Below are 12804 nucleotides of genomic sequence, written 5' to 3' on the forward strand. Positions count from 1 at the left end.
CGAGATTATGAATGAAGTAACTGGAACTCTCATCCTTAGCTGGGCAGACTGTAAACTGGTGCCTCTACTTTAGAATTGTCAATAGTTCTGAAATCGACTATTCACATACCAATGACGAAACAGTTCTGATTTTAGGGATACACTCCCAACACATGTACCCAGGGAACATGGGCTAGAATGTTTGCTTAGATGCTGTTCATAATAGCAAATATCAGGAAGCCACCTAGATGTCCAACAGAAAAGTGGATATGCAAGTGGTGGTACATACTGGTCAGAATAAATGGACTCTTTGTCCCACAATGGTGTAGATGCTGTTTGGAAATATAGAATCCAGCAGGTGTGGTGGTGCATGCCTGTAATTCCAACAGTTCCAGAGGCTGAGGCAGGTGGATTGTGAGTTCAAAGCCAGCCTCAACGAGACCCTGTCTCTAAATAAAATACAAAATAGGGCTTAGGATGTGGCTCAGTGGTCGAGTGCCCCTGAGTTCAATTCCTGGTACCAAAACAAACAAACAAACAAACAAACAAACAATGATGGAATAAAACCATACACAAAAGAGATTAAGGGGTCCAAGTTGGTGGTCCCTGGGTGGGGAGGAAGGGCATTGGGAGAACTAGAAGGGTGAAAGCAAGCCATGGTCAAGTTCCTAGTTTTTATGTTGGGTGATGAGTTTATAATAATATATCCAACAAACAATATGTCTCCCAAATTACAAAGGGGGCTACATGTGGACTGATTTTTAAGAGTACTTCAGGAACTGTGTGTTTGTTTTTTGTGGGATCAAACCCAAGGCTTTGCACATGCTGGCAAGTGCTTTACCACCGAGTTCCACCCCCAGCTCTTTCTAAAATTTGAGACAGGATCTCATTAAATTGCCCAGGCTGGCCTCACACTTAGATCCTCCTGTCTCAGCCTCCTGAGTAGCTGGATTGTAGGTATTCCCCACTGTGTCCTGCTGAACTCAGGTTTTTGATTAATTCTGTGTACCTGAGATTCCCCCCACTGTAGTGAATAGCAGCCACTTTTTGGGTACAGAGGGGAGAGCTTGGTCAATTTGTATAGGAGTAAGAAAAGGTGATGGGGGATGGGCTTGACAGTGAAGGTGAACATGGGCCAAGAGGAGAGGCAGTACAGTAGAATGGGCAGACTTGCAGTAACAGGGACTGGACAGCTTGAAAATCGCTTAAAAGGTGCTGAGGATAAGAACTTTTGGCTTGCAGTGGCAGCTGCAGAGGGAGTGGGAGGGGATTGGAGTTTTGGTCTCCATCACCCTCTTCCTTCCTTTATCCTCTCCTAGGCCAGGCAAAGCAGGGAGGAGGTGACAGGCCGAGGGTGTTGGGAGGAGGTGAGGACACATGGGTGCCACATGCTCAACTCTGGCTCAGCTCCGGGGAGGCCGAGTGACTCCTCTGTGTTTGTCATGCTTGGGGACTGTGACCATGGGGCTTGGGGCCTGTGTTTTCTCAGGAAGTCAGAAGACTGGAAGAAAAACCGGGTGATCCTGAACCAGGAGATGATGGCTCCAGAGGTCCTCAAGAACTTCGTACCCATGCTGGAGGCGGTGGCTCAAGACTTCATTGGTGTCCTGAACAAGCGTGTCAAGCAGCAGAAATCTGGGAATTTCTCAGGAGACATCAGTGATGACCTGTTCCGCTTTGCCTTTGAGTGTAAGAGACTTGCTCCTGGTTGGCAGTGGCAGAGGGGACAACACTTGCATGTGGAGATCATGGGGTCACTGCAGGAGATCTGGGTATAAAATCAGCTTTCAATCATGAACTTGGTATAGAATCAACATTCAAATTCCTCACCTGGTAGGTGAGAAGAACTTGAGGTGGTTGTAGCCTCTTGGGTTCTGGGTGGCTGATTACCCAGGGATTTATGTCCCCATTCTCCTGTCTGACCTGTGAATGTAGCCAAGTCATCAATTGCAATGAGAACTCCCTCTTGGAGGAGGGGTGGGCCGAGCAGGTTCATCCCAGCATGGGGCCTTCCTTGGCACAGCTGGAGACCCTGCTTTCCATCTAGACATCTCTTTTCAGGGGTTTCCATATGCCCTTCTGAGGGACCCGAGCAGTTGTCAGAAGGGCAGCTTTTTTCCATCCTGTGTTCTTATCCCTTTGGGGCTCAGGCCTGGGTTCCTTTATAAGAGAATGGAGAAGTTGAGGCTGAGTCAAGGGCTCCTGTGTGTGTGTGTGGTGGAGGCAGAGGCAGAGGCTCTCGGATGGCCGGGCTGGAAGAGGCCCCTCAGCCTCATCCTCTCCTGGCAGCCATCACCAACATCATATTTGGGGAGCGCCTGGGGATGCTGGAGGAGATTGTGGACCCCGAGGCCCAGAAGTTCATTGATGCCATCTATCAGATGTTCCACACCAGTGTGCCCATGCTCAGCCTACCCCCAGAACTGTTTCGCCTCTTCAGAACCAAGACCTGGAGGGACCATGCGGCCGCATGGGACACTATTTTTGATAAAGGTGAGGGCTCCTTTGGCTATTCCCAGGACATCCAGGCATGGGGGCCAGGAGAGCCTCGTTTACCTCAAGGGGTGGGAGCTCCGTGCTGGGAGAAACCAATCCAGTTGGAAGGCCCAGGCCTTGGGTTGCTTCTTTGTCCTGAGCTTTGTCAATGGACATCACTTATCATGTAGGAAACCCATTCTCTGGTGAGTAGCCATGGTATCAGGAAGGCCCTGGAAGCCCTGGAAATGGTGGGCTCAAGGCTGGCTATTGGGGGAGATTAGAATTTTCTAGAGATAGAGAAGCAAAGATGTTCATAGTTTTCCTCAAAGGAGCTCAAGATCCCTGCAGGGTTAAGGATCAGTGTCTGAGTCCCAGCTGTGCTGGGTCTTAAGAATTCAGAACTTGGGTGGAAGAGAATGGAGAAGGTCAGGTAGAAAAGGCTGATTGGGGTGGGCTGGAGTTAAACGCCAACTCTGCCTCTTATACCCACTCAATCTTGGACAAGTGACTGCCTCTCTGAATCTCCATTTCTTTGTGTTAAAATGGGGTGGTGTCTCATCCCCTATAGAGCTGTGGCCAGGAATTAAATTAACAAGCAGATACAAAGAGCTTAGTATAGGTATTTAGTAAAATGATAGCCTTCAAAAGGTGGATTGTTGGGATCCGGAATCCCCAGCCCTTGATTCTACCTTTTCCCGAAGATCACCCTCCCCACTCCATCTGGGTTCTTTCCCCTGCTCCACAGCTGACAAATATACACAGAACTTCTACTGGGACTCGAGACAGAAAAGAAACTTCAGCAAATACCCTGGAATCTTGTATAGTCTCCTGGGAAGTAACAAGCTACCCTTCCAGGACATCCAAGCCAACATTACTGAGCTATTAGCAGGAGGTGTGGACACGGTGAGTGGCTGTGGGCACATCTCCTGGTTCCTGTGCCCATGTGCACCTTCCCTCCCAGTGGTGTGGTGGTCTGAAGTCCTGCTATCCCAAAGGGTTCTCCCCATATGGGATATGCCTTCCTCTCCTGGCTCTATCTCTAAACACTCATTTCTTAGGAGGGTGATGTCAAAGTCAGGTTACCCACAGACAGAGTTTGATGCTGATTGGACACTTTTTTTCTGTGCCTGTGAGAAGGCATTACCAGGTGTAGGTGATAAGGCTCACCTTCTGCATAAGTCTTCAAAGGCAAAAGATTTATTTGGAGTCCTGCTCTGTGGAAGCCCAGGCCTATGGGGGACACAACTCACTTAGATCCAGGGAAACACCTCAGAAAGCTTGCAGGGGCACAGGAATTTGCCCTGGGCTCTGCCCTCCAGGGTCTCTTTGTTGTTTTCCCTCCTCCCCTTCCACACCTCAGTACCCCATGGTCCCCCCACCACCCAATACTTAAAAGGCAACTACTGTGAGGTCTCCCTCCTGCTTTCTGCACAGTACGCTAGAAACTTCTCTTCTCAACATTAAAACCTATCTGTCCTGTGCGCCTTCCCTTTTTCTAATTTCTTAAACTCCCCTATGCTAATGGGACAGTGAGTTAATGATTTGGTGTTATGGATTATTAATTGGGATACAGGCACTGAGACTATAGAGATGAACACACTAAACCTCAAGGGTTCTTAAATGGCTGAGGTAAGGGCCATGTTCATCTACTCAGGACACTGTAACCCAATAATTTCAATGGAAGGTGATTCTCTCAGTTCTGGAGGCTGGAGGTCCAAGATCAAGGTGCAGGTAGGATTGATCCATTCATTGGCCTTTCTCCTTGACTCAAAGATGGCTGTCTCTTCCCTCTGTCTGCACCTGACCTTCCCTCTTGTGCATGTTTGTGTCCTAACCTCCTCATCCTAGAAGGACACCAGACATTATGGACTAGGGCCCACATGGATGATCTTCTATTCTTATTACCTTTTTAAAGGTCCTATCTTCAAGTGCAATGGTGTAGAGGTTAGGATATTGATATGTGAATTTTATTTTTTTGCAGTACTGGTGATTGAACCCACGGGTGCTCTGCCACTGAGCAACATCCCTAATTTTTTAATTTAATTTTTAAAAATTTTGAGCCTAGGTCTTCCTAAGTTGATGAGACTGGCCTCAAACTTGTGATCTTTTTGCTCAGCCTCCTGAGTCTCTGGGATTACATGCAGGAGCCACCATGTCCTGAAATGTGAATTTTAGAGGCACACAGTGCAGCTGATAGCAGAAAGGCAGAGATGCCATCAGATATCTGTCACCCATGTTACAGGGCCGTGATGCCAGAGGCATATCCCTGTAGGACAGGGAGAGGAGCTAAAATTCAACTTGTATCTTGAAGTCCCTTGTAGGAAGAGAGAGAAGGAATTTCATTTCAGGACTAGCAAGGGGCATGTGTCAAAGTCCCATGGGTTAATAACTTTCTTTCTTAGTTATTATTTTTATATGATACTCCGGTGGAGAAGTTTTGGTACCTATGACAGGCTGTAGATGGAGACTTGGCGTGCATTTGAAAAATAGTTCATTGTGGGTGATGTAGAGGAAATCTCCAAAAGGTGAAAATCTGCACCAAAGATGAGGAACCATTTATGAAGCACATATTATCTGGCAGGCAGTGTCCCAAACTTTTACACACATTCCCTCCTTTAATACTAGCAAGGGACACTATGAGCTATGTTATTCTCCTCCTCCTTTTTTAGATGAGGAAACTGGGGCATAGAGAGATTAAATAACTTGACCAAGGTCACACAGCTACTAACTTATTTAACTACCTTATCAGCCAAGAATCTTCCAAGTACCCACCCACTCTGTGGCAGGCCATGGAGGTCCAGAGACAAACCCCCCACACGTGTGGTTGGGGTCTTGAAGGAGTGGACACTTGCTTCTTAGGTGGGGAAGGGAATTCCAGTAAGAGGAACTAGCTTGGGGGAGATTTCTGGGCTTCAGGAGCTGTGTGCAATTCTGTGTGGCTGGAGGGCCAGGTGTGTATGAGAGCGGGGTGGTGGTGGTGGCGCTAGAGGAGAGCAGGTAGGTGTTGAAGGGGCCACGTGGGTCAGGCCGGAGCCTCTGTACTTCTCCTGGAGGCTCCAGGGAACTATACCAGGATTTAAGGCCGAGAAGGCACTGAGTGCCACTTTTTCCAATGTGGTCCCTGCTGAGAAGAGAAAGGTCTCCAAGCCTTGTGGACAGAAACTTGATCTTTGGTAAGATCCTACACCAACAATCCAAGTTCTAGTCACAGGAGGGAGGATGTTCAAGGCTGGGATCCTAACTGGGCTTAGTTTGTCATCATAGAGGAATCTGGGACTGTGGGGTTTGAAGATCAATGTTCACTCTTCTCTAGTTTATGTTGAAATTAACTGGTTAATCTCCATTTGTTCCACATGCTAATTACAACTCTGAGTGTGGGTCTGAGGTCTGACTTTGAGCCTTACTTGAAACTCTGCTGCTGTAGGCTGGGGAGGGTTGGTTGTGCCACGGGGCATGTGAACAGGAATTGCAGTCATTTGGGAGCACAACACTTTTGGAGGTAGGATTTGGCTTCTAGAGGCCCCCAGATTTCTGTGGAGAAAGACATCAGTAGTACAGCTGACACTCTTCTGGCTGGGGAGACGATGGGTGACATGAGGGATGAGGGCAAGGACAAGTGGTGCCCCAAACATTCCTGCCTGGGTGGCAAGAAGGCCTTCTTAGATATTTACCTTTCAAATTGTTGGGCCATCCACTTTTGTGGCCCTCCACTTTTGCAGGTGGCGTGGAGACTGGGACGAGGTAGTTATCGGGGGAGAGGTTCTTATAAACGATAATTTAGCTTGGGTCCTCCACCTTGAGATGCCTTGGAGTGACAGGCCCTCTGGTCTTCTGCACCCCCACATTCCCTGCCAGACATCCATGACCCTGCAGTGGCACATGTACGAGATGGCACGCACCCCAAAAGTGCAGGAGATGCTGAGGGCAGAGGTTCTGGCTGCCCGGCGCCAGGCCCAGGGAGACATAAACACAATGCTGCAGTTGGTCCCACTCCTCAAAGCCAGTATCAAGGAGACACTGAGGTAAGCCCACGTCCACTCCTACCTCCCCCACCCCACTCCTGGGCAGGGCTGGAGCAGGGCTTGGGAAAAGGCTTCCAAGGATGGGGTGGGAGAGGCAATTAGGAGTAGGAGGTGAGAGGCTGGGAATGGGGAGGAGATAATGTGAGTTGAGCTTGGGGACATCTGGGTACCCTGGGGTATCCCTGGCCCTCAGGTAGTCACCAGCCCTGACAGGACCTGAGTCCTGTCTCAGATGCCCTGGGAGCTGCATCTGGGTCTGAGATGCCATGCTGATGCAGAAATCGGGGTGGGGATGACCTGTGTCCAGGTTTTGTGGCCATCCGTTCTGAGTGTCCTCTTCCTCACAGACTCCACCCCATCTCTGTGACTGTGCAGAGATATCTTGAGAATGACTTGGTTCTTCGTGGCTACATAATTCCTGCCAAGGTAGGTACAACCAGGGAGTTACCGGCTCTGCTAGTCAGACAGAGGAGGCTGGGGTCAGGCTGCAGTTCCAGACAGATAGTGGTGATTGGGGGCTTTTGTCCTGCCTTTCTGCCTTGCCCTGGGGCCCTGCAGAGCTCTCAGCAGCAACAGTCCAAGTTTGAATGAAGAACAGAGGTGTTAGGCACCATGGGGAATGATTACTGAAATGTTCTGGAGTTCAGGGTTAGGAGATAGACCTCAGTCTGCCTGGGTTGGTGCAAAGCACTGGGGCTGGTGAAAGGGCAGGAAAATTCTCTGGGTTATCTTAGCCTTGAGTTTTTAGCTGTCCTCATTTGGTGGATGAAGTTCAGGGAGGGGCTGGGCCTTGGTTAAGGTCATACACATGGGCAGAATGTTCTGCCCTGGGTGAGCTGGGAAGCCCTGCGGGGATTGAGAGGGGGGATGGAGAGGATGGAGCTCAGGGACTTGGGGAAGCTGGGTGTTGTGCTCAGGACTGTGGGAAGGTGAGACCCACTCAGGCCTCTGACCACCTCATCCCCAGACACTGGTTCAGGTGGCCAATTATGCTATGGGCCAAGAATCCAGCTTCTTCACCAACCCTGGCAATTTCAACCCAAACCGATGGCTGGACAATGACAAGAACAACACCTACTTCCGGTACCTTGGCTTTGGCTGGGGTATTCGGCAGTGTCTGGGCCGCCGGATTGCAGAGCTGGAGATGACCATATTCCTCATTCACGTGAGTTGAGCTTGAGGACATCTGGGTCCCTGGGCTAGCCCTGGCCCTCAGGTAGTCACCAGCCCTACTCTTCTCATCTCTGCACAGAGTCCAGAGATCATACAGCTGGGGCACATCTGTTTCCCACAATTCCCTTTGGCCTCCTCTTTTGAGCTAACCCATTTATCACCTACCAGTGTCCCCTGGCCATCTATTTCCCCTCAGGTGATGTGATGGGGGTGGGAACAAGAGAGGGAATATTGTCAACTAGTCAAGGTCTAAATCCAGGGATCAGCACCAGTGGTTCATTTTGGACACAGTGCGGGGTTAAATGTGGAGCTGGTTGTCCACTCTTAGAGTGCCTCAATCACACTCAAAGGCCCTGCTGGCAGGTGAACAAGCTGGGCCCAGGGGAGACAGAACCCCCCCTTCCCCTAAGCCCACTGCTCCCTTTCTCAGGTGCTGGAGAACTTCAAAATTAAAATCCAACATCTCAGCGATGTGGGTACCAAGTTCAACCTCATCTTGATGCCTGAGAAGCCCATCTTATTCACCTTCTTGCCCTTCAAACAGAACCCAGTTCTGGGATGATCAAGGTGGAACTGCCCTCCCACCAACCAGGCCAGCAGTCATGCAGTGGGATGGCCCGGTGGCGGGTACAGGGTGTCTGCATCTCTAGTCCTCTGTTCCCACCCTGCTCCTTTCAGACAGGTGGCTTTGGGTCCCAGTGGTCCACTGCTCCTGCTCAGTTGAGCCCCTCCTCTCTACCCCACCTCCTCCCCTTCTTGACCCACCTCAGGTAGACAATAAACTGTACTTTTGGGTCCACACTTATAGTCTTTTTGTCTTTCCCACCTCTTCCCTCTTGGCTATTTGTCTCCTTCCTGATTCCTTTCTCTTCTCTGGGCTGGAGTCATATTTAACTCATAAAAATGTCAGTGCTGGAAATGGCCTCACCACCAAAGATGTCCAGATCTGCCTGAGATAGATGAAGAAACTGAAGTTCTGAGAGGTTAAAGTCATCCAAGATTACCCAAAATGCTTGTGGCCAGAACCTGGGCCTGTTGACTCTATGAGGACTCCTTCCTGAGTCCTGTATGCTTTCCCATCTCTGGCTGCATTTGGACATAATCTAGCCAGCTCAGTCTCGCCCTAGTTGACAGGAGGACTTCAAGTTTTTCCCCTTCCCTAAGCATCTGATGAACCAAACTCAAAAAAAGAAAAAAAAAAAAATGGATTTCTGACAGAATAGATACTTGGGCAGGTGGGAAGTCCCTGTCTTCCTCTTGTCTGCAAACAGAGCTGGTTTCCAGTGGCCTCACTTCCTCTGGCAGTTCAGGAGGGTCCTACCTCCCTGGTGTTTCTTCTCACCACCCTCCGGGGTTCATTATGGCCTTTGGCTTTCTGAAGATGCCAGCTCCTACATCAGGCTGGAGGTTATATGGCTGCCGCAGAGGGAGGGCTTAGGGCCAGAGTGGGGTCTGGGAGGAAGAAGTGGAGGCCCCAGGCTACCTTGCTTCAGGAAAGAGGCGAAAGCTCACTGAGGTACAACATTTAATAAAGTCATCTTTGAGGGGTGGGGTGAGACTCCTCAGCATGCGGGAAGGCTCAGGCCTGCTGGGAGTTGGAGATACTCTGGTGGTTCGAGGGCCTGTTGAGCTGCTTGTCTTGGTTGGGCTGTGCAGTCTCCAGCTTAGAGGGCCGCCTGAGATCCCTGGAGTTGGTTGAGCCATTCTGTGGTAGGCAAAGCACGTCCAGTGAGTATACTTCTATTCCCAGGGGTAATCTGTTCTAGGGCATCTTGCCTGATAAGGCAAGGATCCAAAACCCAGTGGGCTGTGACTTCCCAAAGATTTCTAGACCCATTTGATCACAGCATGGAACACCTAAGTCTGCAGGGCTCAGGTGAGTTTCAAAGGTGGCCCTGTGTTCCCTGTCAGTCCCATTCTCAGGTCCTTCTCAGGAGCTGTGGAGCCTCAGCCAGGAGCAAAGAACATATGGTTCAAGATCAGAAGAAATCAGGATCTTGGTTTTGGGGGCCAGTGTCCCTAGAGCTAAGCTTGAGGGACATCTGTGAGTAGGCCTTGGGAGCCTACAGCAGCATTATGATTACTCCAAAAGGGTGGCTGATGGGAGGAAGAACCTTGGGACTGGGAATTGGGTGGGTGTAGGGGTACAAGGTACTCTGTCCATGAGCAAAACCAGTCCTAGACAACCAGGTATGGGGACACAGCCTGTAATCTCAGTGACTCAGGAGGCTGAAGCAGGAGGATCATAAGTTTGAGGCCAGCCTCAGCAACTTAGCGAGACTCCCATCTCAAAATAAAACTTTAAAAAGGGCTGAGAATGTAGTTCAGTGATAAAGTGCCCTTGGGCTAAATCCCTGGTACCACAAAAACAAAACAAAACAGTCCTAGAGTACTGGCAGTGCCAGGATATTGCAGAAATGCCCACATGGGCTGCTCCTTATCCCTAGTCATCTCCTCCTTGAATTTCACAACAATCTGTTGGGGAAGGGGTAGTTTTGGCTGGGGTTTCTATTCCCCTAGACAGATGGGGAAACTGAGGCCACACAAGGGCTTCTGTTGGGAACAGAGCAGGAACTTTAGCCCAGGACTTCTGACGCTCAGCCCAGGAGCTGGTCTACACTTGAGCCCCCACAAGCTCCTCTGAAGGGGTCACTTACAGGCTGGTTTACGATGATAGGTTCTGAGGGGGGCCCAAAGCCGTGTTCTTGCTCCTGTAGCCGTGTGGCCAAGTCCTGTTTTTCTCGCCCCCAGCGTCGAGCTGAGTCCTCTAACTGCAGACATGAAGAGGGCAGCTGGAGAACCAGTGGGCAGTAGGGCCTATCCTTGAGACCCAGGACAGCCAGACCCCGAGCATTTTCTCTGAGCAGAAAGCCAAGCTCTGGGAAAGAGACTTCAGGGGTAGAAGGGACAGCGAGAGGGACAGATACCTTCTCTGTATCCCAACAACATACTGAGTCCTGACTTGGGGTTCACACTGGGCCTTCACTCTGACCATGGCTGCACACTGGGCTCTGATGCTGGTCATATACTGGCCCTAGATCCTGGCCACACACTGAGCACTCATCCTGGCCACACACTGATCAGAGAGCCTGTGTAGCCTCATCAACCCCTGCACCTCACCCACCTGGCTTTCCAGGGACAAGATCCGGCTCTGAGCCCGTTCCAGCTTAGCCAGGAGATTAAATTTATCTGAATTACTGGCAAGAAGATCCTATGGGCAAAGCAGAAAACTCATCAAGGCCCCAGCTTGTGAGGTGAGCTCAGGAAGCAGCAAGGCACTGAAGGAGAATCCAGCCAGGTTTGAGTTCCAACCAGCTCCCCACACAGAGCCTCAGACGTGGGCCCCTGGACCCGACCCTCCTCCTGAAGTTCAGCATAGGCTGGGTGTGTGCTTTTTTTCATAGCTATTTCTTCCATGATTTGGGGCATCTGAAGTTATTACGCATCAATTTTCAAGTGTGAAATGAATCAAGCGGCTCCCATGAATGCACAGAAGACAGTTCAGCAGGGAATCTTTTGATAGGGGGAAAACATCTGTGAAGGGAGGGCTCCCCAACCCCCACACTTTACCTGAATGTCTGTGCATCAGGGTTCCCAAATAGAACTCACCTCCTGCAAGTCCTGGGATGAAGAGAATCACTCTCCTGTGTGCACCCCACCCTGACTATAATTCCATTTTCAGTGGGGAACACCTGGAACCACCTGGGAAGTGGAGGGGGACTAGGCATCTCTAGGCCCTGGGACACCCACCTGTGCGGGCAAGGTCTCTGTGCACTTGGAGTGGCCTGGGCCATCTGTCTCTCGCAGCCTCTCTGCCAAGTTTCCACCTGCTCCCAACTCCCCAGGATCCACCTGGGATGGGGAAAAGGACTCTCCAAGGTTGCACCAATCCCAGGAAATACTGGGATCAGTGGAAGCAAGCCATGTCGCAAAAGGAGTTAGGGATCGGTCAGGGGCTTGCTTTTTCCCAGGATGTAGGTATGGTAGAAGTTTTCAGATACATGCATTCCCAGGAGAAAAAAGAGCAAGGCCTGAGAGCTCACGTTCCAGAATATGCCAGGATCATGCGCAAAGTGGGAAGCCTAGCCTCCTGGTCTTAATCATCAACTTGTGACAGTGCTGTGGGTGACTACCGGACACCTGGCGACTGGCGCAAGTGGGTCATGGCCAAGCCTGTACTGGTGGCTCTTACCGGCAGGGCCTGCTGCTGTAGAATGATGGGGCCCGTCTGGTGGCGGTTCTTTTCCAGCTCTTCCCGTAGCCTTGTGTTTTCTGACAGTAGCACTGAGTAAACATCAATAGGCAGGTTCTCTCTTGTAGAACTCAGGGGAAGGCCAGGACCTGAGAGCAAAGGGAAGGCTGTGAACATGGGACACAGGTGTTCGTGAGATGGGCTGTCTTGCCTCCATGTCCCAGCGTTTTGTTCCATTCTGTCCTGGGAGACTACAGAGGCAGCACGGGGTAATCTCTTGCTTTGGACAGGTCTGATATGGAGTCACCTCATTCTTTCTTATTCATCAGAGCCATCTCTGATTTGTGGCTCTGATTAGCACCAGTGGGGAAAAGAGATCATGGATTCTCAAAGTCTTTTTGTTTATTTGCTTTGCAGAGGCAGAATCTTTGAAGATGTGGAGAGATGGGGAAATAATTCAAAGGGTTTTGAGGTTAAGGAGTTGGGAACTGATGTCCCAGGGAGCCCTCTTTGGGGGAAGTCCTAGTGCTCCTAGTTAGCAAGGATTCTCCCATCGATGGCCTGACTCACACAGTGTCCTGTCTTGCCCTAAGAGGCTCCCTGGCAGGAGGAGATAGCTCAGGGCATTCTGGAAGTGCCCAGTACCTGAGTGAGCGGCAGGGGGCGGGGACTTCATCCTGGGTATCTCAGGCCCACGGATACAACCGAGCATGGTCTCTCTTTGCAGATTCTCCTTAAGCTCAGGGGACTTTGAAGGAGGAGCTCCAGGGGTGGGGCAAAATCTGGGGAGTCAATTCACTCACATCCACTTAGGGGTGCAGACCTACCAGGGTTGGGTTTCTTCTGCAGCTTGTTGGGTGGTGGGGTTTCTTTTCTGTCCCGTAGCCTGTCCTCTAGTACCTGCTCCATCTTCTGGATCACCTGGCAGGCAGAGCACGGAGGCTGGGCTAGCCTGGGGGT

At 50.6% G+C, this 12804-nt stretch overlaps 2 protein-coding genes across 3 annotated transcripts in view; one reads left to right on the plus strand and one right to left on the minus strand.

Moving 5' to 3' along the window:
• Window positions 1–1468: 1468 nt before the first annotated feature.
• LOC107137576 (cholesterol side-chain cleavage enzyme, mitochondrial) lies at window positions 1469–8441 on the plus strand. Its single transcript, XM_015480055.2, has 7 exons — window positions 1469–1668; window positions 2269–2472; window positions 3203–3360; window positions 6313–6479; window positions 6827–6905; window positions 7447–7644; window positions 8083–8441. The coding sequence occupies exons 1-7, from the start codon at window positions 1515–1517 to the stop codon at window positions 8212–8214; spliced, it is 1092 nt and encodes a 363-aa protein (XP_015335541.2). The 5' UTR covers window positions 1469–1514; the 3' UTR covers window positions 8215–8441.
• A 719-nt stretch (window positions 8442–9160) lies between these two features.
• Ccdc33 (coiled-coil domain containing 33) overlaps window positions 9161–12804 on the minus strand; it is a 105328-nt gene continuing 101684 nt past the window's right edge. Inside the window, exons 5-10 of one of the 2 annotated variants that reach the window (XM_048793013.1) lie at window positions 12672–12765; window positions 11845–11993; window positions 11403–11504; window positions 10777–10863; window positions 10310–10423; window positions 9161–9357 (exon numbers count right to left, since the gene is read on the minus strand). In XM_048793013.1, the coding sequence (XP_048648970.1) occupies window positions 9232–9357; window positions 10310–10423; window positions 10777–10863; window positions 11403–11504; window positions 11845–11993; window positions 12672–12765 (672 nt within the window). In that variant the 3' untranslated portion in view covers window positions 9161–9231. The remainder of the gene's footprint in view (window positions 9358–10309; window positions 10424–10776; window positions 10864–11402; window positions 11505–11844; window positions 11994–12671; window positions 12766–12804) is intronic. The other variant, XM_048793014.1, reaches the window with a different exon arrangement.

Source organism: Marmota marmota, unplaced genomic scaffold, assembly GCF_001458135.2.
Source record: "Marmota marmota marmota unplaced genomic scaffold, marMar, whole genome shotgun sequence".
Classification (NCBI taxonomy): domain Eukaryota; kingdom Metazoa; phylum Chordata; class Mammalia; order Rodentia; family Sciuridae; genus Marmota; species Marmota marmota.

Coding starts and splice junctions, on each gene's coding strand:
- LOC107137576 (XM_015480055.2), top strand. CDS start 1,515: ATGATGGCTCCAGAGGTCCTCAAGAACTTCGTACCCATGCTGGAGGCG. Junction 3,361..6,312: donor TAGCAGGAGGTGTGGACACG/GTGAGTGGCTGT, acceptor ATTCCCTGCCAG/ACATCCATGACCCTGCAGTG. Junction 6,480..6,826: donor AGTATCAAGGAGACACTGAG/GTAAGCCCACGT, acceptor TCTTCCTCACAG/ACTCCACCCCATCTCTGTGA.